This window comes from Agelaius tricolor, unplaced genomic scaffold (genome assembly GCF_023055355.1).
Source record: "Agelaius tricolor isolate 1412-34295 unplaced genomic scaffold, bAgeTri1.0.p SCAF_18, whole genome shotgun sequence".
NCBI lineage: Eukaryota > Metazoa > Chordata > Aves > Passeriformes > Icteridae > Agelaius > Agelaius tricolor.
In genome coordinates, this window is record NW_027269278.1 from 3,390,618 (window position 1) to 3,415,572 (window position 24,955).

The window sequence follows — 24,955 nt, forward strand, 5'->3', positions numbered from 1 at the left end:
TGAGGTGCTGCAGTGAGAAGCCCAGGGAGAGCTGGGAGGGTGCTGCAGGGCCCAGGGATGGATATCTCAAACCACTGAGGGAAAGAGGAGAGGGAAGGGGCAGGGGAAGGCTGGGGGAGGCACTGTCCATGTACACAGAGCAGGGTCTGGGCCCACCCCTCCCCAGCCAGCAGAGCGAGTGTGGGGTGGGCCGGGAATCCTGCCCTGAACATGAAGCGTGAAATCCATGTCCAACAAGAATTTCAGCTGGTGCATAATGTGAGCACTGGATGGGTTTGGAGCCAGGGCTCTGGCGCTGAGAGCGTTGAATTAAACATGGGGTGACTCAGCGCTGGTCCGCGCCAGGCTGGGAGAGGCACTGCGGGGACAGGTGCATTATTGATGGTTTCATTTTCCCCAGGTTTGAGCACCAGGCAGAAAAGCAGCGGCTGCAGCGCTTGGAGGGGGACACGGTGTGGCCACACTCGGCATTTGCAATGCCTGCCTGCTCTAGTGCTGCTCCTGGTACAGGGATTTCTGCATCCAGCCTCTCCACCTGCAGGAGGGAGCCCCAAGGCAGAGCAGCACCGGCCCCATCCTCCGTCCCCGGCGCTCCGGGAGCTTTGGGGGCTGCACAGCCGGCAGAGAGCAGCCCTCGGGGCTTGGAAGGGGTGAGAGCTCCTGAATTTGCCTTTGGCTTTGCTGATGATCCAAAGCCTTCATCTGCTTCTGGTGACTGCCCACGGAGCCAGGGCCCCTGGGCTGGGGACAGGGCTGGGAGCACAGGGTGTTCCAGCAGCCTTGGAACAGCAGGAAGCAGGACCAAGCCTGGAACTGAGTGTGACAACTCATTACCTCACAGGAGGATGTTCTACTTCTATCCCAAATCCTTCTGCTGTAAAAACCCCATCCTGTGTCTCCAGGCCCCAGCCCAGTGAGCAGCAGTGAGTGCTGCAGGGCTTTGGGCTCAGAGCATCCTGCTCGTCTCAGCTGGCTGGGATGTGAAGGGAAAGCCTCATGGAAAGGGTTGGAAAACGTGAGCTAGCACTCCTGTTAGGCCTTGCAGGGAGAGGCGTGGTTTGCCTCTTCTTCAGAACCTAATTTGAACCACAAGGATGCAGTGAAAAAAAACCCCAAAAACCTGCGTTGGAAGATTTTAAAGAACAGCACGAACTAAAAAAGCAGCTGCCAAACCGAATTTCCATTATTAAAAATCAGCACTGATAAGAGCCATCTTAGATCAAATAATTTATTTAGTAATTCCATGTAAACACTTCAGATTTACTAGCAAATACAATGCTTGCTGTTCTTTTAAATAGATCATTCAAAAAATAAGAATCTATTATTAATGGCAGGTTGACTAGAGATCTCCATACTACTGTACAATAAGGAATTGGTTTTCTAATGGATTTAACATCTCGATTTTTCTTGTTCTGCATTTGCTTTACACAAAGCCCAAAGGACACAGGTTTGAACTGCTCCCTGACGATGCCACTGCGGCCCAGGGTGTTTTGGGGAAGGTACGCAGGCAACTCCTCCCATCCTGGCATTGGTGTGAGCTGATGTGAGGGTGGGGTGGCAGAGCTGGCGTGAACACTGTTCACAAACACACGCCTTTTCGGTCAGAAAACAGACAGGGAACGGTGGAGAACTTCTCTTTGGGATGTATAAAAGCAACGAACTCCATCGTTGGCATTTACTTATCAACACAGCAGTACACATACACGTATCCACAGTCTGGAAAAGCATCCTATGAGCTGGAGAAAGCAGTGGTTCTGAGGCTTGGTACACCAGTGCACTAAAACCAAAAGAATGATACCTTCTTACATAGTCAAATGAAAAATAAATATCTTTATTTTCTGCCTACTTTATTTCAGTTTTCAAATAAATTTTAAATAAATCTGTACAAAGTATACTGTTACAGTATATATTTGTAAGTGAACTGAAATGCCTAAGTGTAACAACACTACAGGAAAGCAGTAAAGATTGGCACATCTCTAATCAAGATTAACTTTTACACTCAAAAAATACCAACGCCTGTGAAAACCCTCAAGATATTTTTGGTATTTTTTATGCAAGTTGTAATAACAGACCAATTCTCCCCTGCCTTGAAAAGAAAATCACTTCTCACGGTTTTCAGAGAACACGAACATCTTTATGATGCTAAAGGGACACCATCAGGTGAAAAGAGAGAGAGAGATTTCAATTTTTAAAAAGCAAACGCTTTTGGTCTAAAATCGCCAAGTTTGAGATTTGTGCACTTTTTCCATCTCCCCGAGCTGCGGCCGGGGCCGGGCTGGGGCGGGTGGAGCAGCGGCAGCGCCGGGAGCCGGGAGCGGCGGGGCCGGAGCTGCTCTGGCCGGGGACACAAAGCCCCGGGAGAGGAGCTGCTCCCCTGGCGAGCCAAAGGAATTCACGCGCAGGCCACAGGGCTGCACTTTGTGGTTTCTTTTTCCCCCCAAAAGCAAGAAACTAAAATTGAACTGACAGTGTCCCTTTGCTCAAAATAAAGACTTCAGCGCTAGAGAGGTCAGGTATTGAAATGAACTTTTTCACAGGGTCAAAGAGCCAGGTACATCTCAAAATTCAAGTTTTCAAATCCAACTGCAGTTATTAGATTCATGAGCTCTCAAAACCTCCTAAAATTTCGTTAAATAATTCCCAACTGGGAATTGGGGATAAATACTACAGATTAAGAGTGAGAGTTTTCTCTCTTAATCTTTCCAATGATATATTCACTCAAAGTTTACATGCTGAAAGTTAATCTTACATTAGAATGTAATTGGCTGCAACATAAACCTATAAATGAATCAACTACCATAGATTAAACTCTGTTAAATATTTCTAAGTTAATAAAATATTGACAGTATTATAAAATTACAGTATTTACAATAAGAAAAATCTAGACTAATATATACCTTTAACAGATCTCTTCTCCAATTTGGGATTGCAACGGAATTATGAATATATGAACAATTTATTAGAAAGTTGCATTGCAATTATCAGGTTTTCCATTAGAGCTAGAGAGGGTGAGCTATCACTGCCTTTGGAAAAAACAAAAAGTGACTTCTGGTGGTGGGGTGTAGCTTTTGAGTACCAAACTGGTAACAGGAGTCCTCCGCAAGACGTCTGAAGATAAGGTAGGACCAGCCTCAACTGCTCAGATTAAGGTTGTATTACAGAACTGCCAGCAATCAGAACCACCCAGGCTGCAAAAGGGGAGGAAAGGTAGTTTTCAGCTCAAAGTGCACAGCTGGAAGGGCTCCCCTCATTCTGGACTCCACCTAAGGCTGCAGGAGCTCTGATCAGCTCTCAGGAACCTCAGCTCAGGGGTCATGAGGAGGAAATGAGCCATGGTGCTCCTTAAAGGGACATGGTTGGGCTGCAGCTATGCCAAAACACCCCTGTCAACCATGGAGGACACAACCAGACTGGGCATTTGAGATCCTCTTGGACTTGCTTTCTTAGGAGGTTTTTTGGGGGGAGGGTCAGGGATGGGCTTTGGTTTGAGGATTTTTTAAAATTTCTTTATTTTGTTTGCTTGGGAGAAAAAATTTGGCCAGGACTGTGCAGTAAACTCATTTTCTATCCCTCATCAGGTTCTCTGTTTCTGGGGTATTACCAAAACGTGCAGTGTTTGGGTGGCAAATACATGTGGGGAAAAAGGAGGCTTCAACATTTCCAAGTCAATTTGTCTTGGGATAAACCAAAAGCAATTTGGGTCCTTAAAAATCGCCAGCTGCTTTTGGGGTCTCAGACACCCAGTGATGTCCTTTTAAGGATCAGATCTTTCACTTGCCCTTTTTCCCAGCCTTGGAGGAGGAGTTTACAATGAGTTTAGGAAGGGCCACATTCACATTCTTTCCCTCCTCCCCATGTCACATTTGCTTTCTAGGAAAAAAGGGGGAGAAAAGTAAGTTTCAAACTCCTTTCCCACCCTTCCCTCCCCCGGTCCTGCTCACAGTAAACCAGAAATGGCAGTTTTTAGTGTATATTTTGGGATCCATTATTTTTTCAGCCCCAAGCCTGAAGATGCTAGTGAGAGACCTACCCACAGGCATTGGAGAGGAGGAGCAATTTAGGGGTTTCTACCAGTTCCCGTGGTGGGCAGGGGGGAACACCTCTGTCCTTAAAAGCAGGATTTAAAATGGTAAAAGAATAATTTGTAAACTCGAATCTACATTACCAACAGAAGGCTCTAGGTCCTGCGGGCTCCAGTTCCCAGAGATGCAGAGCAGGAAAACTAGAAAGAGAACTTGGTACCTTTCAACCACCTGCTGGGTTGTACTGGGGGGGAGTGGGGAATGAGAGAGACAAAATGCCAACTGACCTTATAAACAAAGGTATGTTTAGGGCTTCTGGTTTCAGGAATAAACCGATATTTACTGGTAAAAGTCTGCCAAAAAACAAAAACAGAAACACAGGATTACTGGTAAATATTGGTTTATATGGAGAATTTAAAAAAAAAAAATAAAAAAAGAGATGTCATCGTGCTCCTGATCTCCACGTGCTCCCAGGTGGGAGCTGAGAACCGACCCATGGCATCCCTGCACCCAGCAGTGTCTCTGGCACCTGGACACCTCAAACCAGAAGCCTTGTGTTGAGAGGAAAGTCATGTTTGTTTCCTTTACTCCCCTTAAACCACGTGTTTCTGGATTCCCCCCTCCCTCCTCTGCAAGGCTGGTCCTATGGGGGTTTGGCTGAGGAGATGGGAAGTCTGCTTCCAAAAGCACTTGGAAGTGAATTTGTACATAATATGGTATCTCAGCACAAGGCTGCTGGGGCCTGGGCCTCGGCTGCTCCCTGAGATACCATAAAATATACAAGACTGAGTGGATATTTTAAATAAAGCATTTTCTTGTAAGTGGCATAAACCCATTCATTTTATTTACATGCTTATTTATTTCCAAAAATAGAGTTGGTCCACATTGGACAAGAGAAATCAAGAAGCCATACAGTAGAAGAGTTAAAAGTCCAACATTTAACCAAAGTACAATGAAATTCCAGAAGTCTGTGGCTGACTTGAACCACAGAAACATACACATGAGCCACACAGACATTTGTACATAGAGCATTATATTACCAATAATATTTGCAAACATGAGGTCAAGATGGCTAAAAACCCAGCAGGACTGACCCGGGCGTCCTGGCTGAACTAAAGTGGGTGCTGAGGGGCCGTCACTGCTGTGGGGAAACACCAACTCTCCAGAGATTTTGTTTCACTTTTGGTTTTTTCTTTAACTGAGAAAGTCCTAATTTTTCTGCCCTGGGGATCCAAATTGAGGACACGGTGAAAGCCAACCCCGCATTAGGAGCTCCCTAAATGCCGGGGTGCCGGGGGCTCAGACCTGCGGGACAGCGCGGGCGCCACAGGGCACCGGAACCCCACGGAGGGCAAAACACTGCCCTCTGCCACTTGGCCCTAAAGATCACCTGGAAAAGAAAAAATGGGGATTTATACCCTTGTGGTGTGCTGAAAAAAGGTCTGGATGGGGTTTGCCTTGAAAACAAGGATTTCCCTCCCTTGCCATGGGCAGTTTTTGGCATTAGTTATTTCAGTCCTGTCTACCTTTTCTGGAAGATCACAAATATTCTAGAGGATCTTGCACTGACAGGTGAGGGAATAACTTTTTCACATTAAAAAAAAACAAACAAACAAAAACTTGGAGGATGGACAGCAGAAGAAAAAAAAAAAAACAACAAATGGAAAAGATGCCTTATCTCTGTGTGAGGGCCCAGCTCTCTGGGTATCTCCATGGACCTCACCATGACAATATCTCAGTGTCTCCAAAGGATGGAAAAACAGACTTAAATCTCTGTGTTCTGCTGCAGAGAATCACAGCAAGTAAAAGGGGGAAGACAGTTGTAGCACTTCTGGTACTTCTACAAACCACCCACTACATGGAGTAGAACCACACAAAAAGGGTATAAACTAATTTTCCTTTTTCAAGTCATCTTTGACACTCACGCTATTAAGCCTAGTCCAATGTGAATGCTAGTACAGAGCTAATGTACAGAATACCAGCGATAATTATCAGTACCTAACAGGATTTAAAGGCAAGTATACTCAGTACATTTATAAAAAACACTAGGACCAGAACCAGAGCTCTGACAGCAGTTACACAAAGCAGCCGTGCAGGTCTCTACGAGGACAGAGCCTTTAGCACAAGTCGCTATGATCATCTGAGCCTGTGACAGACAACTCGATCTCCTAATTTGTTTCCTAGAACATCTCTAATTGCAGATGTGAAATACATTTGAAAACAGAGATGGGCCTGATCCTGTGCAGTTGGGTACATACAACACACCCCAGTGAAACTCAAAGCCCAAATTCCTAAAGAGAGAGCACAAGAAATTGTTGTCTTACATCAAATAACTATCATGCAAGCATACCACGACGGTTTTATATTGAGTAACTTCAAAGTCAGCTGGTATAATTTAACTAGAAGTGAGCAATCTAATGGATTTCTAGGGGTAGGGACAAAGGTTGTGCCAGTGACAGCCACCTGATCACCAGGGAGAGCAGCACAGGGACACTGTGGGGCTCTGATGAGCCGTGGTACAGAGGAGCTCCTGCTCAGCAGCCTCACAGACCTGTGCCACACCTGGGATGTGCAGGATTCCTGTGGCAGGCTACACACCTTCCCTTCATTTGCCCTGCTACCACAATCAGAGTTCTTCCTCCTGAATGAACAATTCACTTACAGCCTGCCACACTGATGGAGCATTAAAGATTACTTTTTTTCCCCCTGTTGTTGTTGCCTCACATGTCCCAGGGTCAGCCCCATGCTCACTGCACCAAACCTTATGCTCTTCTCAATTTTCCAGCCAGGCTGGGGTCACTTCTCCAGTATAACACAACCACTCTGCTCCTTGTCTTTAAATACAAACTCTGACTGAAAGCCTCACAGTGCCTGCAGTTATCCTGTTTCTATTGCAAACTCCAATGACTTATCAAAGCACTCACTCTTTGGTACCATAATCTGTTGGAGACAGGGAAGATGGAGAAGCCAGGGTACTTGCCATGACTCCTGGACTTTTAAGAAGCCTAAAACTAAGCCAGAGCAGCAAAAGGTTGTTCTGGCTGACACCAGTTACCTGTGGGTTCTCCTGGGTCTCAGGAAGAGAGGTGACACAGGTCTGCATGTGCACACACCAACAATCCCCCCTCAAGGACAGACGTAGGCAAGAGCTGGAAGATGCTGCCCAGACCTCTGCTCCTATTCCTTCCCTTTCTGCCCATTATAAAAGCCAAGACCTCTGAGTTTTTCCTTAGTAAGAAGCAAACAGAACATAGCCACAATATCAGCTGCTGAGGCACACTCTGGGATCTGGCAGACCTGCAAGTCCAGCTCAAGGCAGGAATTTGAACTGGGGGTGTTGCTTTACAGGAGAAATCTAGATTTCTCTAGATTACCCAGTATTCTGGGCTTGTTTGTCCCTTCAGACCAGACTTTGCAACCTGGACCTAGTGCTGTCCACCACAAAAGTTTCATGAAAATGAACCTTTCTTCACCCAGCAACTTTGGGTTGACCAAACCATTGAGTGGAACTCATTTGCTCATAGGCTGAAGATGCAGACTTAGAAGCCTTTAATCACCTTCTCTAACTAGACTTTAGTCAACCTTTTGCTTCCCAAGTGACAAACAGCAAATGCAACCAAAGAAGGACTCTGTGGTATTTCTCTTCTCATTACAAGCCTTTTTTTTTACCCTGATGTTTGTCAATGTGTTCACACATTCTGGTGGGTGCCCCAGCAAACCAGACTGATCATAGAATCAAAGAATGGATTGGGTTGGAAGGGATCACCTGGTCAAACCCCTTTCTCTGCAGAAAGTATGCTGCTTTCTACCTCTAACACACTGAAGAGCTACAGCACTTCAGCCTCACCTTCTCAAACTGGAGTTCAGGGTTGCTGATCTGCAATTCCCAGTGCCCTGACTAATACTTTAATTAAAAATAAAGAATAACCTGACATTAGGACGTTATCTAGTCATGGAGAATACTAAGCTGTTTTTTGACTGCCCTGTTTTTGTTAGTAACTTTAAGTGTTTCAGTCCCAAGCTTTTTTAAAACCCCTTGATACATCTGTTGCTCCTCCACTTGAATTTCCTACTTTGCTCCAGCATCTGTGCCTCACTTGAGTTTCAGAGGAAGGCTCCTTATTCCACCCAAAAGAACAGCAGGTTCTCAAATGTGCCCTGTGCTCCAGAATGACGTGGAGGAGTCACTTCAGCAGCATGAAGTAGAGCAGGAAATGAATTCTGTCTTCAGTCCTGCCCAGCCAGATTTTCTCCCCAGTCTTGTCTCTGATGCCCCTCAGAGAGCCTTGGCTCCCCAAAACCCCCAGCTCTGCAAAGCCCCTCTTAAACTGCTTCATTTCCCACTCATGGTTACCTGCCCTGCTCTTCCAGTCTGCTCCTCAAGAGCAGGATTTCTGTCCTTGGGCGGAATCTTCCTGAACCCCAGAAACCCCTTCCTTTATAACTATTTTAACAACAGTTTTAGGGTTGTTTGCTCTTTCATGACAGAGTTCTGCCTCACCTGGGTGCCAGTAACCTTCCCAGGTACCTGTGGTAAGTCTAAGACTTCATTTTTCTGATCTACTCCCCTGCAATATTTTGGAACAAAAGACTCACTTTTAGTCCAGCACATTCTACCCCTGAGAATGCTGAACCTGCAACTCAGTGACCCCCAGGTGGTCACTGCTACTTAACAACTCAACAATAATTGTATTTTGAATCATGTCTTATGTTTTAGTCCTGAACAAGTCTAACTCTAGACCAGGCTGTTACAAGAAATGATCCTTTAAGTAAATCAATATGTTTGCTCACCAAAATGTTAGCCAGATCCCTCCCAAACAATCTGGCCAGATAGCATGGTCATAATAGAACTCACTTTTTCTAACAGGTTTATGAAGATGCACTAGCCTGTTTTTTTTCCCAAGGCTCATGAAATCCTCAACTTTCCTTTTGACTGGAATAGAAAACTTCCTAATACCTCCATGTCATTAAACTACAGAATTTATATTCAACATAAATGTGGCTGTTTGGTCGTCAGTACTCCAATTTCCTCAGATTTTACAGCAACCTTTTAGATGTAGTGTTCCTCCTTTATGACCTAACATACCTGCTACAATGGCAGGTAATGCAGTATCTTATTGATTTCCATCACCCCCACCATGTTTCAATCACAGCAGCTGTGCTGAGGTCTTTTTTCACCACCAAGCAGTCTCCAACAACTATTTTTGTCTCCTGTTTCCACCCTGTTGTGCAGATGTGCCCATTCCTTACTCCAGCCCAGTCCCTCCCGTGCACACAACTCTGCTCCCAGCCTCCAGCCCCAGCACCTCAGCCTCCCACCAGCCTCTGTCCTCCCCAAACCCTGCCCCCTTCCCATGCCACAGGCTGGGGACACCTGGGCTGAAGTGGAAATGCTGGGAAGTCACAGCTCCTCACTTCACTTCCCTGTCACAGCCTTTTCCCGGGCACACACACAGACTTTAGGAAGAGGCACTGCCACATCCTCAATTCTGTCTCCTTCCTGGACAGCCAGTTTAGCTTCCCAGGTATCTCAGATTTAAGAATGCAGGCTTGCCCCAAACACTCTGATACCTTTCAAGGTTTATGTGTCCAACCAACAGGGAAACAGTTTGATGGATCTCCTAATGATTGGGAGCTTGTATTTCCCATCACCAAATCCTCTGCCATTCAGACCTCCCACAGCTGCTTTTCCAGCTTCTGGAGGCATTTCCAGAACACAAATCAACTCCTCAACCAAGGCTTTGGTTATAAATCACCCCTTCAATCCTGTCCAGTTTCAAGTCTCCACAAAGCAGGGCAGTCAGTGCTGTGGTGGGAATGAGCCCTGACCATGCTGATTTATTTCCAAAAATAGAATTGGTCCATATTGGACAAGAGAAATGTCCAATTCTCTTGGATTGGACAAGGACTTGGTGCCATTTCTCCTCAGCAGCTCAGCAGTTCTGGCCTCAGGATGCTTTTTGGAGCCTGGAATGCCCCCACTTGTTGCTCCATATAGTATTTCATCAGCAGATAATCACTTGCAAAGCGTGTCCTCTCTGCACTCTTGTGTGCAGTTCTTTGTGCAATTAAGCCAATGTACTTTGATTCCCATAATTAAGCTAGGAATTTTACTTTATGACCATATAAAGTCCATCTTTAAACCAAAAATAGACTGACCGTTAACAGATTCTTTTTTTTAAATGACTTTAAACCGCCAATTAGAGACTTGCATTGGACAAGATAAGTTACATATGGCCTTGCAGAAGCCTGCAAGGACTCATTTTCCAGGACTTTTATTGACAGGTGAAGCTCAGAAGCCAACTTTTTTTTTTTTTTTTAAGATAGAGTGAGCCTCTGATCACAGCAGATCTATCCACAAACCAAACTGTTCACATGCATGAAAGCAGAGATGGCTTTTATGTGAATCTGCAGTGCTCAGTTCAGAGTTATTAATGACAGAAAATAATTCAAAGCCTTTAGTCCCTACTTTGCTCAGACCTGCCTGGTTGCCCTTCAGCAGCCCCTGGCAACAGTGAACGTACTGTCATTTATTATTTAAATAAAACAATCTTTTTAATAAAAAGAAATTCTGACCCCATTTAAACTCTCTACCTAACAAGACACCAGCTTCTTTCCTTCACCTCTGGTGCTGCTCATGCAACATTTTTTTTAAGCTGACCTGCCCACACAGCTTCTGATAAGCCAATGCTACATTGCCAGCTCTCCTCAGCATCACTCGAGTGGGAGGTTTAAATACCAGATTTCACAAAACCCTTTCTCCATGATTCCTAGCCCTGGCATTTCTTGAAGTATTGACAGATCGGCAAGCCTTCCCAGCTCGCCCAAAAGTGAGCCAGCTGGACCTGCTTCTGCTGGACTGCTGCAGAGAGAAGAGCTGGTCCCTGAAATCCCAGCACTCACCTCTCCACCCCTAGGTGAGTTTTGAGGAGCCTGGACCGGCTGACACTGATGTGCCGATGCAGACTCACTCCCCAGGAGCTGCTGGTCTGAGCTCCCCTGCCCATATGAGATGCCTGGGCAAAAGGTGAGCCCAGGCAAGTTCCAAACCTCAGCAGACTGTAGGCAATAAAGCCAGCAGCCTCCATCGTGCTCACTATTGTGCAACCAGGATGGAGCACGGAGAAATAAAATGCATTCCCTAGGGAGACACCAGAGCAAGCACAAGCTGGGGGACAGCCACACCCAAACCAAGGTGGCAGCCTTTCAAATGACAATGCTGCTCCCAGACATCCCAACAGACAGGTCCTGCCTGAAGCACAACCACTGTCCTGCCCTCTGACAGCCACCTTTCTACCCAGAGTGAGAACAAACCCTCCAAACCTCTAGTGGCCCCAACCTCGATGGGCACACAGCAATTTGAGCCTGAGTTGCACATCAAGACATTCACCAGTACCAGAAAAAACAACCACTGCTCATTTACTGACTCTCAGCTCCCAGCAACAGAAACCATCCAGGTCCATGATATGGACACAGCCTCCTCCAGCCTCACCTCAACACCAGCCACATCAGCACAACCACACTGGGGGGGGTCAGCCCCACAGCAGCCACCCCTAAACCCCCCGTGCCAATGCTGGCCCGTGCATCAATGCAGAGCACAGTGGTGATGATGTCTGAGAGCCCAGGCTCAGCTCCCAGACCTTCCTGCAAGCATGACAGTAACACCTGCCAGCCCAAACTGCTGCCCTGTGTCAGTCAGACACCATCTCTTGCACCAGGGCTGCACCCACGGGGCTGCTGCGTGGTCTCTGCACCGTGTTCAGTGACACAGCCAAACCCACCGGGGTCAGCACGGTCACGGGGCTTCAGACACAGCTTGCAAGCCACTTTCACATGCAATTCTCCATTGAAATCAACATCATGACTGGATGACATTTCAACACAAGGAGGTTTTTCCCAAAAAGCTGTCTAAATCTCTCCAAGTCATGCACTTGCTGTCCCAGCGGCACACACTGGATCAGCTCCCACAACAGCCACCTCCCTCCAAGGTCTCCCCAGGCAAGAGGGGCACATCCTTCCACGCTGCAGATGTAAATCCACACCTCTCACCTCTCCAGTCTCAAACAGAAAGAATGAAGCTGGTTTTTCTTGCTTCCTGCATATTTCAAGATAGTGTTTCAAGAAAAAATGCTTCAATGCCACAGCCAGGGAGACTCAGCAAAAGCTCCCACTACCAGTGTTGCAGCCAATCCTCTTTGCACTTCAGTCTGCTATGTGGCCCAAGACTCAGAAAGGGCTAAGCTAATGTCAGGATGGACAACTGATCATCAACAAAGGCAAGGAATTGTCTGAGTTAAGACTGAGTACCTGCTGGGGAGATCCAGCAGATTCCCATTCAAACTAAAAACCCTCCCAGCTGATGGCTGATCCAGAAAGGAGCAGAGGTTCACCACGTGTCATGAACTCAAGCCGCAAGAGGAGGTGTGGTAATGGCCAGGGTCACCAAGTTCAACAGCAAAGTAGGCCCTGCTCAGGACCTGACAGCTATGTTACATGTGTTTGGATATTTCACTCTCCCATGAGCTCTAGCTTGGCATGATAAACCTAACGCCCACTGGTTGGTAAAACTTGTCTTAGTTAAACCCAAACTGTATCAGGTCTTGTGCTCTTAGGCTGCTCCAAGGTACCTCACACAGGGACAGTAGAATTTCCCTACCAAACCACACGCCCAGCTCGAGCTGCAGAGGTACTGCCACAGCCCAGGTGATGTCTGCTCACCCAAAACAAGACAACACCCAAAATCTATGGCCAGCCTGAGCAGGCTCCACCTTGGCTGGCCACGGTGCCTTCCCGAGCAGAGAGCTCAGGACCAGATCCTGTCTCTGGGGGAAGGAGCACCAGCAGTATCGATCTGCAGGGGGACAGTGAAGCATTGTTTGGGGATATCCAGCCATTCACTCTGTCTTGTTTTAATCAGTCAACATTCAAAAGACAGATAGTGAGGCCAAAAGTCCTCTATCTTTATCTTTTTTCACTTAATCTCCAGCTGACATTTTTTTCCGTGAAAACACGCCTCGCTTCTTGCTGTATGACTTCAACTCTCCCTCTCCTGTGATATTTTGCCTCAAACAGGCTACACAACCGGTTACTACTTTTATAGAGGTGGGAGTGACATGCTTTGATTCTTCCAAAACACAAAATGCTCATCTGGCTTCAGCCACCAAACTGCAACGATGGGGACCAGCAGAGCCACCCCAGCTGGGGAGTTCAGAGTCCTCTGCTCCATGATCCCTTGGGACCACTGCCTGACACCCCTCAGCTGCTTGTGGCAAAGAGCCACTGTCATCAGGCTCTCATGGGCTTCTTTCAGTGCCATACCTGTGCTGATGCTGAAGCACCTGCATGGCAGCCCAGGTGCACCTTGGCCATCCATCTCTGCCACATCCTCTCTCCCACCTTGCTCCAAAAGCCTTTTCCCACCCTCCAGACACACAACACCTTTGCTGTGGCTGCTGGGAGCTCCTCCCCTGGACAAACTCCCTCACCCAGCCTGAGGCTGCAGGCTCAGGAAATGCCTCTGTTAGTGACAGCACCACGCCTGCCCCAACACCGACCTGCTCATCCTTTCCCTTCCAATGGACTCCTCCAGCAGCAACTTCTATGCAAACCAAATTGCAGTGAAATCACCAGAATGCCATTGGAGAATTGACACTGTGAACCCCCTGCAAATGGATGATTTGGCCTTTACTTCTCTCTGCTATCTGCAGCTGTTCTGCACTAACAACAAGCAACACACAGCCCAGAGAAGCCTCGTGGCCCACTTGGAACTCACAAGAAGTGGGATGGTTGCAGCCCCTGATGTGAGCTGCCTTTCTCCCAGACTGCAGTGCTGCTAACACACAGCCCGTCAGGAACTGAAATGCTTTGGAAAGACAACAAGCAAAGGAGGATAGACAGGCTAAGAGAAACTCCCAGAGCAGACCCAGGAGCATCTGGCACAAATGGGAGCCTCTGCTGGGAGCAGAGCAGAGCAGAGCAGAGCAGGCAGCCCCGCTCCAGCTGCGGAGCTTCCGGAGAGGAGCATCCTTCCTGTGCCATCACCCCCAGCCATCCCAACACAACACACACCTCTTCTGAGAAGAAAAAAAAAAACCATGAACTTCAGGCCCAAAGATTAGGCTCTGGGAAATACGAGCTTTTAAAAAAGGTTATAATTTTGGAAGTCCATTTAAATTAACCTTAACTAGCTTTAAACTCTATATACGTATCTCCTTGCCACGCTCACAACCCACGCACATTTTGCAGTGCCAGCGAGCTAAATCATGTGCAAGCGAGCAGAGTAAAAGGAACCACAAAAAAAAAAAAAGCTCTGGGCAGAAACTCTCTTTCATTGTTGCAAGCGGCAAAGGAGATGGCAACAGCAGAAGGAATCAGGAATAAAAATGGAACTCGCTTGTTTACCTTGTCGGTTTTGTCAAAACATTGTGACAACGCTTTGCGTGCAGCCAGTTTCTCTGTTCTGCCACCAAAAATTCAGAGCCCTTCACCTTTCTTCATGCATTACAGGAGAAAGCCAAGAAGAGTAAAACTTTTAGGGAGAGAAATGAGTGTGCAAAAGATATAAAAAAGCCCAGCATGAGATTTTCAAACTACTGGGCTCGTCTTCCAGATAGTCCAAACACCACCAGGAACAGTGACCCTCCAGCTGCACAAGCTGAGTTAACGAGGAGCAGGCAGCCAACGAAGGAGGGGAGTAAGACAATAAAGGGAAAGTTTGGGTAAGCCTGACAAAAAGCAAGAGAAAAAAAAGAAAAAAGAAGTATAAAAAAAAAGCCAGGGAAAAAAAAAGCTGCAAACAGGGTTTCTAAAAAAGATAAATTCTTGACAGTGTCTTTTTAAAAGAGAAACTCACAGTGCTTCAGGCAGAGCCCTACCTCTCCAAAAGCCACGCAATCCAGTAGGAAGCAGCAGGTTTTTGAAGGAGCAAATTGCACAGCTGCGGAAGGATTTGCCTTTACTGCCTTCTTTCCAACTCACCTAAGAGAGACTCAATGTCTACCTGGAGGACTAGCAAAACCGAGGAAATTGGTTGGTTCTAGTTAGACTTTTGAGATTTTTTATGCTTGAAGAGAGCCCCTAAAATGTAAACCTGTTTTAGCATTCTTGTACATTAATGTCGTTGTTCTCCCTGCTGACTCCCACAACTTCTGCCACAGACAAGTCAATCAGATTTGGTATATGCCCTGGGACAGGGAAGGGGAGGGCTGGGTTTAAAGCAAACAAGCAACCAAAAAATAATTATGTCAGTGCTCTGCAAGGTGTTGGATCCAAGCTCGGTGGATCTGCTGAAGTCTTCGATCCAAAACACTTGGCAATTTTACTTAAAAAAAAGGAAACAAAAAAAAACCTTAGACCTGTTGAACTTAGAGAAAAGCAAGTGGCAGACCTTGGAGGAAGGGCGACAGCGTGTGAGGGTGCAAAAACATCATGTGCTGTAGTTCACCACTTTAGGAGAAATCAGAGTTTTGCTTTGGTTGGTTTTGCTTTTTCTGAAGTGCTGGGGAAAGGCGCTTCCCAAAGGGCGACTTTGGAGTTTACGGGCGCCAAGGTGGAAGCGTGAAGTGAGGACATGCCAAAAATGTCAGGTTTGCATAAACCCTTCTGGAAAAAGTGCACCGTGGTTTTAGGAAAAATGCATATCTACCAAATCTCCACTGACCAGGGGCCACTTGTGCACGCAAAGTTGCATCAATTGGCAGCATCAATGCTGACATTTTTGCCTTCTCCTTCCACCCCCCTCCCCAATTTTTTCTTTTTTTCCTTGGGAGACATAGAGCGCCACTGCATTAGAACGTACAAGAAATGAAAACAGTGAGTACGACTGATATAGATCCATTGACTTTTTATTACAAATGTACTTGATCACTTGGCTTCAAAAAAGTTTAAATCAACCCCTATTTTCTGTACGCCAGTACAAAGTAAAATCTATTTTACAAATTAAATACCTAAAAATTTGACAAAAATATTAAAGTTTGATGGAAAAAACAGTTATAAAAATCTTAAATCCCCTTTTAAGAAGATAAGAGATAACATTCCCTCCCAACCCCCACAGTCCTGTTATACAATATTAATAGTCATTTTTTTTAGAATAGGTAGGTATGTTATATCTTGCTGTTAGCATACAAGTCACTCTAATAGCTTTATCTGTATATACTCCAGTTAGTGCATGAATGTCATCTGATTGAATATAATCAACTATCTTTAACTGATCCCTAATTTACATTTCATAGCTTGCATAGTTTGAAGGGACAAAGGTTACACTACAGCTAATCATAAAAAAAGGTGGTTACAGTGCTATTTTTAAAGGCAACAAAGTAATTGCTCCCAAAAAAAAAAAACAACCCAAACCCAAAACTAAACGAAAAAAAAGAAGTTACCGGTCGGCTCTGAGCAGGGGTTAAATCCCCGGCAGCAGCTCTGCCTGGCTCACGGGGTGGGCTCTGCGCCCGCCCGCTGCCCCCTCTGTGCTTCCCCCAGTCCCGGGACAGGTCGGGAGCCGCTCTCCCGGCAGCGCTGCGCCCAGCGCATTTCAACCCCTGCGAGGGATACGCACAAAGTGACACTGTCAAGTATTTCTTCCCTTTTTTGTTTTTTTTTTTTGTTTTTCCCAATTGAATTTCCAAAAAACGAAAAGCCCTCCGCCTACGGGCGCGCCCGGCTGGGAGCTCGGAGCGCTCCCGGCACCCGCGGCTCCTGCTCGCCCGCCGATCCCGCCCGGCCCATCCCGGGGGCTCCCGGTACCGGGGCTCGGGGGGAATCCCGGAGGGTCCGGCCGGGCCCCCCGGCTCCCGGGAAGCTGCTGGCTGCCTCCCGCCGCAGCATCGTAAGCGGGACCGCAAAGAAGAGGCAGGAATCAACAGCGGCTCGTGCTGTTTCTTTTTTTCTTTTTTATTTAAATTCTCAAAGACAGAGCAATTTCATTTTTTTTTGTTTTGTTTTCATTTTAACAAAAAAAATAGAATTTGAATTCGGAGGACATTTCCCCGTTAGCATAAAACCACTTAAAAGGTGGTTGTATTTCAATGGTAAATTACTTGACAGTGTCCCTTTAACTTAAAAATAAAATAATGTCAGTATTGCAATGAATTTCAAGTTTTCTTGCACGTAGTCATTATAAAGTAGCTTTTATCATGCTCTTGGACCTATTCTACAAGACATTTAAAAGCATATCATCAAGGAAAATATAAGGCATACTTCTCAGGAATTAGGTATCTTGGCACATTTGAGCATACTGTCTTTTTTTAAAACAACACATATGGTCAAATATACCTTTCTTCTTCTAACATTAAACAGGGTTTTCTGTACTTTGTTTTAAATACTGAGATATTAGAGCCTTGGTAAAGTACCGAGCACCTCCGGGAAAACAAAAATTAAAACAAAAAAAGCGAAAAAATAAATCCAATGAAAACTAAAACAACGAGGAGCAAAATCCCACAAATCTTTACAGTCATTTTAGTCTTTCGTTATCATCATTCATCAAGTCCTTGAACATACAGAACGTGCGTTAAAAGAAGAAAAAACCAAAACGAAACAAAAAAACCAAAGAAACACGCAGAAGAAACCCAAAACGAGACAAAAACTGACCACAAGTTCTCGGCCACTGTTCACAGAACTGCCCGCGGGCCGTTCCAGGCTGTACTGGTTTGACTGGACCCGCGCGGCCCGTGCGCTCCTCCGGTCAGCCGGATCCTGGGCAGGATCCGGGCGGCGCGGGCGAGGAAGACCACGGGAGGAGCCTGCCTCGTTAGCGATGCTCCCAGGAGCCGGCAGGGACGGAAGGACACTCTGCCGTGCTCTCCTCGCCTCCCGCTACTTATTGCAGGGAACGCACCGCGGCGGCGTTGGAACTACGGGCGCCGGAGCGCGTCCGTCGGCAGCGCGACAACTTTGGGGAGGGCAGCGAACAGCAGGACCGAGACAATCAATCAAGTAGCAAAAAAACAACCAAAGCAATTAAATTCCTAACTACGTCTAGCAGCATGGAGAGTGCAGTCCCGACACATCACAGTTGAAGTACAATAATCGCTGGAACTGCCCATCCAGAGCCTCCGATTCAGAAGCAGGTTATCAGACACATGTTTACATGCAATTGAGAACCATTTCAAATGTCACATTACGCACTCTGAAAAGCTTATTTCACTACTGGGAAATAGGAAAAGTGCACATTAAAGCAATTTTAAACATTTCCAGTGATTGTTTAAAAAGAAACAGAAACACCTCGCTACCAGCGGCTCGTGTTTAACTTTCTGTGAACACTAACAGCAAACTTCTTTCAAGGGCAATAATGCATGGTACAATGGAAACAGCTTGTTTTGACACTTACAGTACATCTCAAAAAAAACCCCAAAAAAACAAACCAACAAAATAAAAACCCCAAGAAGAAAAAGGGAATTATAATTTCAACTGGGAATAAAATGACAGCAGGAAATCAAATTCTTTAAAACAAGCTTTTTTTTTGTTTTCTCCCCACCCTTCAGAAACTCCATCCTTGCCCCTCGGTAAAGAAGCACTGGCAGCTCCTGCTCGCACAGGAGCAGCTCAGGTCTACCTGACCCCTAACTCAGCCAAGACCATTCAGCAAAATGATTGCATTCCCAAAAAACTTCTGAGTGGAACAAGATTCTAGTTTCTCTGAAATGCTCTCTACTGAATTCCAGCCAAGAAAAGAAAAGAAAAGAAAAAACAAAAAATAAAGTTTTGTTTTCACTGTTTAAGGCATCTTTTTTTTTATAACATTTTCTCTTCACTCGCAATGATGATAGTCATGCAGCAGTTTAATGATAAAAATATATTAATATTTTACTATACAGCAGCAAGAAGTTAGTCAATTAAAAGCACACCAACTTTTTTTTTTTAAAGAAAAAAAAAACATAACTGAAAAACAACGAAGACAACCTGTAAAAGTCTATTATTATTCTTCTTATTATTACAAACAATTTCAATTTGGAGAACACACCTGGACAGATTAGTGTTCTGACAAATCTGTGTTTCCCTAGCCTAGGCTTCGAGCAGAGCCCGCGCCCGGCGGGAGCTGGGACGGGGAGGGCAGGGCACGGCCAGGCTGGCCAGGTATGTAGCCAGTAATAATAACTAGCACCACAGCTACATGGAAATCCATGACGGACACACACCGGCTTGGCTTTCACTGTCCAACCAAACTCCGACCCCCATGGCTCAGTGGGATCACGCTGCCCTCGCTGCACTGCTTCCTAACAGGCCTACGGAAGTGAACAGGGATCAAAGCATCGGTCCGGACCTCACACGAGTTCAGGAGATAGTGCTAGTGCCAGTGGCCACACGGAAAGACTCGCTACCTGCTGTCCAAAAACAGGTGGACTGGAAACCGCTGCACGTCAGGTTAAGTACTTTAAGTACACAGAATAAAAAAAATATATTATGAACAATACAAGTACATCTCATATACACAATAATGACAATACGCCTACTCAGTTGTAAACCAAACAGGTGCAGAAAAAAAAATATTATGGGAGGAAATTCTTTACTTTTCGGGTTTTTTTTTTCTCTCTCTCTCTTTTTTTTTTTCTTTTCCTCTTTTCTTTTTTTTTTTTTTTTTTACTATTTGAATAACTTTGGTTCAAACGTAAAAATCACAAGTTAGCAAATTTCATTTAAATGCCTTTTTTAATAATTTTTCTTCATGTTCACAGAAGTTTCACTGACCATTTTTATATGTTTAAGGTCCAGATGCAATGCATATTGTATAAAAGAGAGCACTTATTGTTTACCTTGCATGAATTAAACCTACGTACCTTTTAACTCTACAAACTTCTGCATAACATTTAGACAAAGCTCAGACACACAGCATGCCTAGCCCTCATATATATATACACATCTCTAATCACAGGTATATAGGGTGTCAAATATACTATAGTAACCTCCATGTAAGGTTCGAAATTTGGTAACAAAATGAGAAGAAAAAACTAAAAATATTATTTTACGTGTTCTAAAATATCTCTTTTTTTTTGTGCTAAAGTCAAATGTTAGCTCAACATGAAAAGGACTTTTTTTTATATAATTCAGCAATATTATAATCTTGACCATTTTTGCAAACACTTTTAATAATAATAGCTTAAACGTGTACAAAAGTTCTCGGTTAATTAGGGAAATAAACACTCAGTTCTTTATATTTTTAATCAAGTAGGAAACACAGTTCATATATAATGTTATTACTTTTTTGACTCTTTTTTTTTGTGTGGTTTTTTTGTTTTGTTTTTTTTTTTTTTGGTTTTTTTTTTGTTTTGTTTTGTTTTGTTTTTTTTTTAGCAGCTGCTTACTGTTTGATACGGTGGGTAAAGTGGAGGAACATCCAGCGATGGGTGGCGGGTCTGAGGCGCTGCTGCTGCCGGGCGGCGGGGGGGGCGCCGGGCGGGCGGCGCGGCCGGGGGGGCTCCGGGCGGAGGGGGGGCTCCGGGCCGCCGCCCCCGCGCCCCGCCGCCCGCCCGCCCTCCCGCCGGCGGCGGGGCCAGTCCGCGTCCCGGGGGGCGGGCGGTCAGTCCTCCTCGGGCTCCTCGGCCTGCAGCAGCGCGCCGGGCGGCCCGGCGGCGGCCGCCTCGGCCTCGGGGGGCGGCTCGGCGCCCACGGCGGGGGCGGCGGCGGCGGCGGCGCGCTTGTCCCGCTGCTTCTCCTGGATCTTCTTCATCTCGTCCGAGTACTTGCAGAAGGTGTGGCCGAACTTGGCCCAGACCTTGTAGGGGACGGTGATGGAGTTGCGGTAGGTGGGCTTCACCTCGCTCACCCGCATGAACACGCCGTACTTGTTGGAACCCACGTCGAAGAAGAAACGCTTGTTGTCCACAGTCAAGGAGGTGCCCTCGGGCAGCTCGGCCGGCTCCTCCTCCACGCCGTAGTCGTCGATGAGCTTGGCCAGGGCGTCGCGGAACTCGATGAGGCCCTGTGCGGGCAGCGCGATGGTCTGGCCCTGCGTGGAGCCCAGCCCCGGGCCGCGGTTCACGGTCTGGCGGACGCGCAGGAAGCGCCCGCGCTGGTTCTCCTTCAGATCCATGTAGTACTTGCGGTTCTCCCGCACCAGGAACTCGCTCTTCAGCGCCCGCCGGGGCTCGTCGGCCGCCTGCGCCAGCTCGGGGGGCTGGCTGGGCCCCAGCTGCGCGTAGTGCTCGATGAAGTCGCCCAGGTAGTCGCGGAACTCGACGGCCACCGACATGGAGAGGGTCAGGCGGCTCTTGTTGCCGCCCGCGCCCACCTCGGCGATCTTGAGGAAGCGGCCCTTGGCGTTCTGCTTCACGTCCAGGTAGAAGCGCTTGTTCTGGATGTCCACCCGCTTGGAGGCCAGCTCCTGCGTCTCGTGCTGCAGCCCGCCGCCCGGGCCCCCGCCGCCGCCGCCGCCGCCGCCCGGGCCGCCGCCGCCCGCGCCCGGCCCCCCGGCGCCCGCCGCGCCCCCGCCGCCGCCGCCCTGCTCGCTGCCGCTGTCTCTGTCCGCCATGATGCCGCCGCCGCTCCGCCGCCGCCGCCGCTCGGGCCTCGCCCGCCGCTGCTCGCCCCGGCGCGGCCGCCCCCGCGCCGCCGCCGCCTCCTCCGCCGCCGCCGCCTCCTCGGCCGCCCCCGGCCGCCGCCGCCGCCGCCGCCGCCTCCTCCTCCTCCCGCCGCCGCCGCCGCCGCCGCTGCTGCAACAGCCCCCGCGGCCACCAGCCGGCCGCGCTCTCGCGAGATCTGCCGGAGCGAGGAGAGGGCGCGGGAAGGCGGCAGAGAGCGGCCCCCGCCGCCGGCCGCCCCGGCGAGCACGGCGGCAGTGCCGCGCCGCCGAGCGGCCGCCGCGGGTACTGCAGCTGCGCGCTCCCCCCGCGCACCGGCGGCGCCGCGGCCGAGCCCCGCTCCGGGCGGCACCGGCACCGCCCGGCACCGCCGCTGGCCCCGCCGCTGGGCCCGCCGCACCCGCGCTCCCGCACCCCGGGGGCAGCCCGCGGGGCCCGGGAGAGCCGCCGGGTTCGTGCTCCCCGCAGCGAACCGTACGGGAGAGCGCTGAGCAGCGGGCCCTCCTCCCGGCTGGGATGGCCGGGATGGCCGGGTGGGATGTGTGTTTATTCGGGGCTGATGATGAAGTGAATTAATTGGCCTATGGTGTGGCGCGGGGCTTGGAGGCTCGGGAGCGCCGCGGGGATGCGGACCGGGGGGATCGGGCGTCCCCCCGCAGCGGGGGTTTGGAGGTGGGGCTTGGAGGTGGGATTTTGGAGGCTTGGAGGTGGGATTTTGGAGGCTTGGAGGTGGGATTTTGAGGTCTGGGGGTGGGTTTTGGAGGAGATGCTTTAGCTTCTAGTCCTTGTTTCCAAACCCTCAATTTTAAGCCAACTCCAAGTAAGGATGTTTTCTCCTGATGCTGCTGGCCAGGAAGCAAACTGATAGGATTGCTCTGGGTAGAAATCTGTTCCCTGCCTGCTGCTTCCAGGACTGCTGACTTCTGGGGAAGGCATGGATGTACCTCTAGCGTCCCAAAAACCCCTGCAAGTGTTGCACAAAGAGTGGTGCTATGAGGTGAATTTTGGGGTGGCCTGTGGAATGCGCTTGGCACGCAAAGAACTTTCTGAGGAGACAGGGAGTGAACTGCTGAGACATCTTGTTGCGTTAGAGGATGCTCAGATATCCCAGGAGGAACCCCCAGCCTGCCCCATGGCTGTGGTTAAAGCCGTGGTGATGGTGACTCCATGGGTAATAAAAAAAATACACAGAGAAACAGTTTCCTTTTGCCACAGAAACAATATTTCAGCGCTGGCTGAGCTGCCGCTTGCCAGCTGTCAGAAAGCCCTGAGTGCTGGGGATGTGCTGTGCTCTCCGTGGATGCTGGGTTTGATTTTCAGCCTGCCTGAACTGTCCTGGGTGTTTCCTGGGTGTCGAGGTTGGCATCCCCACGATGCCCCCATGGTGCTTTGGCAGCCTCTCTCTCTTGATTTGCTCTTTTTATCTTCAAGTCAAATGACATCACACAACCTAACCCGCGGCCTGTTGCTGTCACCAGCAGGTGTCCTTATGGATGAACCACGCTTTATCCATGTGGTACAAGTGGGAAGTGCATGAGGAGTTGTGTTTGTGCCCTTGTGGCTGGTCTGTCTCTGACTGGGCTGCAGTGAAAATCGCTGGTGCTGAGGATGCTGGCCAGCACAGAGGTTATTTTTTCTCCCCAGCACAGGCAAGAGGTTATTTTTCAGGAGTGGATGCACTCCAAGTGGATACCAACAATCCTGGGAACAACCTGGCAGTGTTGGTGCTTTGGGGGATGATGTTTTGTGGGATTCTGCTTGCCCAGCACGTTTCAGCATTGGAAGTCACAGCCACTACCTAATGCTCTGATTTTGTGCCTGAATTTGGCTTGGATAAGGCATTTGCTTATTGAAGTAAACAAAACAAAGGGAAAAAAAGTGTTTTTCTTCCCAAAAGAAAATCTTTTCAATGGGAGCTCTACCACAGCAGCCCACCCTGGGGACCCACAGGAACTTAAATTGATCTGCCCAATGCTAAAACAAGATCATGTGGCTAAAACAAGCTTGGGATGGCTGCCGAATGAGGCAAGGTGCAAAATAGGATGGACCAGGGTGATGGATAAGTGCAGGAGCCAGGGGAGTCTCTCCAGACGTTGTCCAGGTTTGGACTGGGATCTTGCAGGGAGCTCCTGGTCCCAGGCTGCCTGTCCTGGCTGCTATCAGTGGCTCCCATATGGTTATCAGGCTGCACACTCTGCTGCCTCTGTGGCTTCTGCTGAAACCCATCCCAGACCTCTTTGCTCTGAAAATCAGAAATCTTTTCATCTCCAGCCCCACAACTCTCAGTTTGGAGATTTCACAAGATTTTCTAACAGCTTCTCTCCTTCCATGTGTCTCTCAGTAGCAATTATACCCCCTTCAGCCCTGTTCTGATAGCCTAAATGAGACCAAATTCAGGTAGCTTCCTCTCATAAGATAATCCTCCTTTCTTTGACTATTGTAGTCATTTTCCACACCAGTTTCAGTTCCTTGGAAAGATAATGGAAAAGATTTTCAGAGTTCTGGCTGGGATTTCAGGCTTAACATCAATGGGCCTTTTGTTTTGAAATCCAATTCAGTGGGCTTTTAAGAACATATCTGATCATTACTGTGAGCATCTCAAAGTTTGTAGCCCCAGCCTGTAATCCAGCTACGAAACAACAACTCTGCTGACTCCAAGAACTTGTACAAACATTTATAATCAACAGGAGGCAAGCTAAGAGCCATTCAAACAAGAGATAAGATTAGTAGCTGAAGTGGCTGGGCTGCAATTGTTATTGTGCAAGTCAAAGAAAAGGCTGTCACACTCAGAGGATATTGCCAAGCGAGATTCATTTGAGTCGCCGAGTCATTCTTCTCTCACCCGCTGTCTGAATTCTCCTGCAGATCTGCTCAGGCTGTTGGGTGATCTGCTGGGTTAGGAGGTGACTGAGTTTAGACTTTTTTCCAAGTTGTGTCAGATATTTCCCTTGGTTCCATTCTTGTCCAGCACTCCCAGCATGGAAAAGGGGAAAAGGGAAATCAGAGAACTTCCTGTGCCGTGATGGGAGTTGGAGCACTGAAGCACCAAAGCCAAGCTGCTGTTGCCATCTCTCAGATGCAGAGCACTCAGAAAGGCTTTTACAGCCACGGGGGGATGTCTGGGGCTGGGTGAAGGCTCAGAGCAGCCCCTGAACAGGAACCTGTAACAGGATGGTGAAAGCTCCCTTTGCTTTCCATCTGGGTCCTCCTTGGAGCGTGCCTTTGGAGAGAGGAGTTCAGCATTGCTTGTCCAGTGCTGTGGGGCATTGCTCACCCTGTGAACAAGCCCCATCGTGTGCAGCAAACAAGAAACCAGCACACAACATATGAAAGTCATTTAGGAAGATGGGAACGATGAGCGGCGCACACAATAGTGTTGCTATTAGGATCTGTCGATCCTAATTAAAAAAATACTTCTCAATG

The 24,955-nt window shown here is 48.0% G+C and overlaps 3 protein-coding genes and 1 long non-coding RNA gene across 4 annotated transcripts in view; 1 reads left to right on the forward strand and 3 right to left on the reverse strand.

Annotated features, from left to right (window-relative positions):
• CYSTM1 (cysteine rich transmembrane module containing 1) overlaps positions 1 to 20,433 on the reverse strand; it is a 67,621-nt gene extending 47,188 nt beyond the window's left edge. Inside the window, exon 1 of the mRNA XM_071443056.1 lies at positions 20,318 to 20,433. Within this exon, the coding sequence (XP_071299157.1) occupies positions 20,318 to 20,349 (32 nt within the window). The 5' untranslated portion in view covers positions 20,350 to 20,433. The remainder of the gene's footprint in view (positions 1 to 20,317) is intronic.
• LOC139597595 (uncharacterized) lies at positions 1,215 to 20,310 on the reverse strand. Its single transcript, XR_011681651.1, has 2 exons — positions 4,310 to 20,310; positions 1,215 to 3,188 (listed from the first exon to the last, which is right to left on the reverse strand). It is a non-coding gene; the product is annotated as an uncharacterized lncRNA (long non-coding RNA).
• PURA (purine rich element binding protein A) lies at positions 20,419 to 21,579 on the reverse strand. Its single transcript, XM_071443055.1, has one exon. The coding sequence runs from the start codon at positions 21,481 to 21,483 to the stop codon at positions 20,533 to 20,535; it is 951 nt and encodes a 316-aa protein (XP_071299156.1). The 5' UTR covers positions 21,484 to 21,579; the 3' UTR covers positions 20,419 to 20,532.
• On the forward strand, positions 21,485 to 22,108 carry LOC139597960 (uncharacterized). Its single transcript, XM_071443785.1, has one exon. The coding sequence runs from the start codon at positions 21,485 to 21,487 to the stop codon at positions 22,106 to 22,108; it is 624 nt and encodes a 207-aa protein (XP_071299886.1).
• The last annotated feature ends 2,847 nt before the right edge of the window (positions 22,109 to 24,955 follow it).

What these genes read in the sequence shown, in the direction of transcription:
- PURA (XM_071443055.1), bottom strand. Translation starts at nt 21,483, where the DNA reads ATGGCGGACAGAGACAGCGGCAGCGAGCAGGGCGGCGGCGGCGGGGGC.
- LOC139597960 (XM_071443785.1), top strand. Translation starts at nt 21,485, where the DNA reads ATGCCGCCGCCGCTCCGCCGCCGCCGCCGCTCGGGCCTCGCCCGCCGC.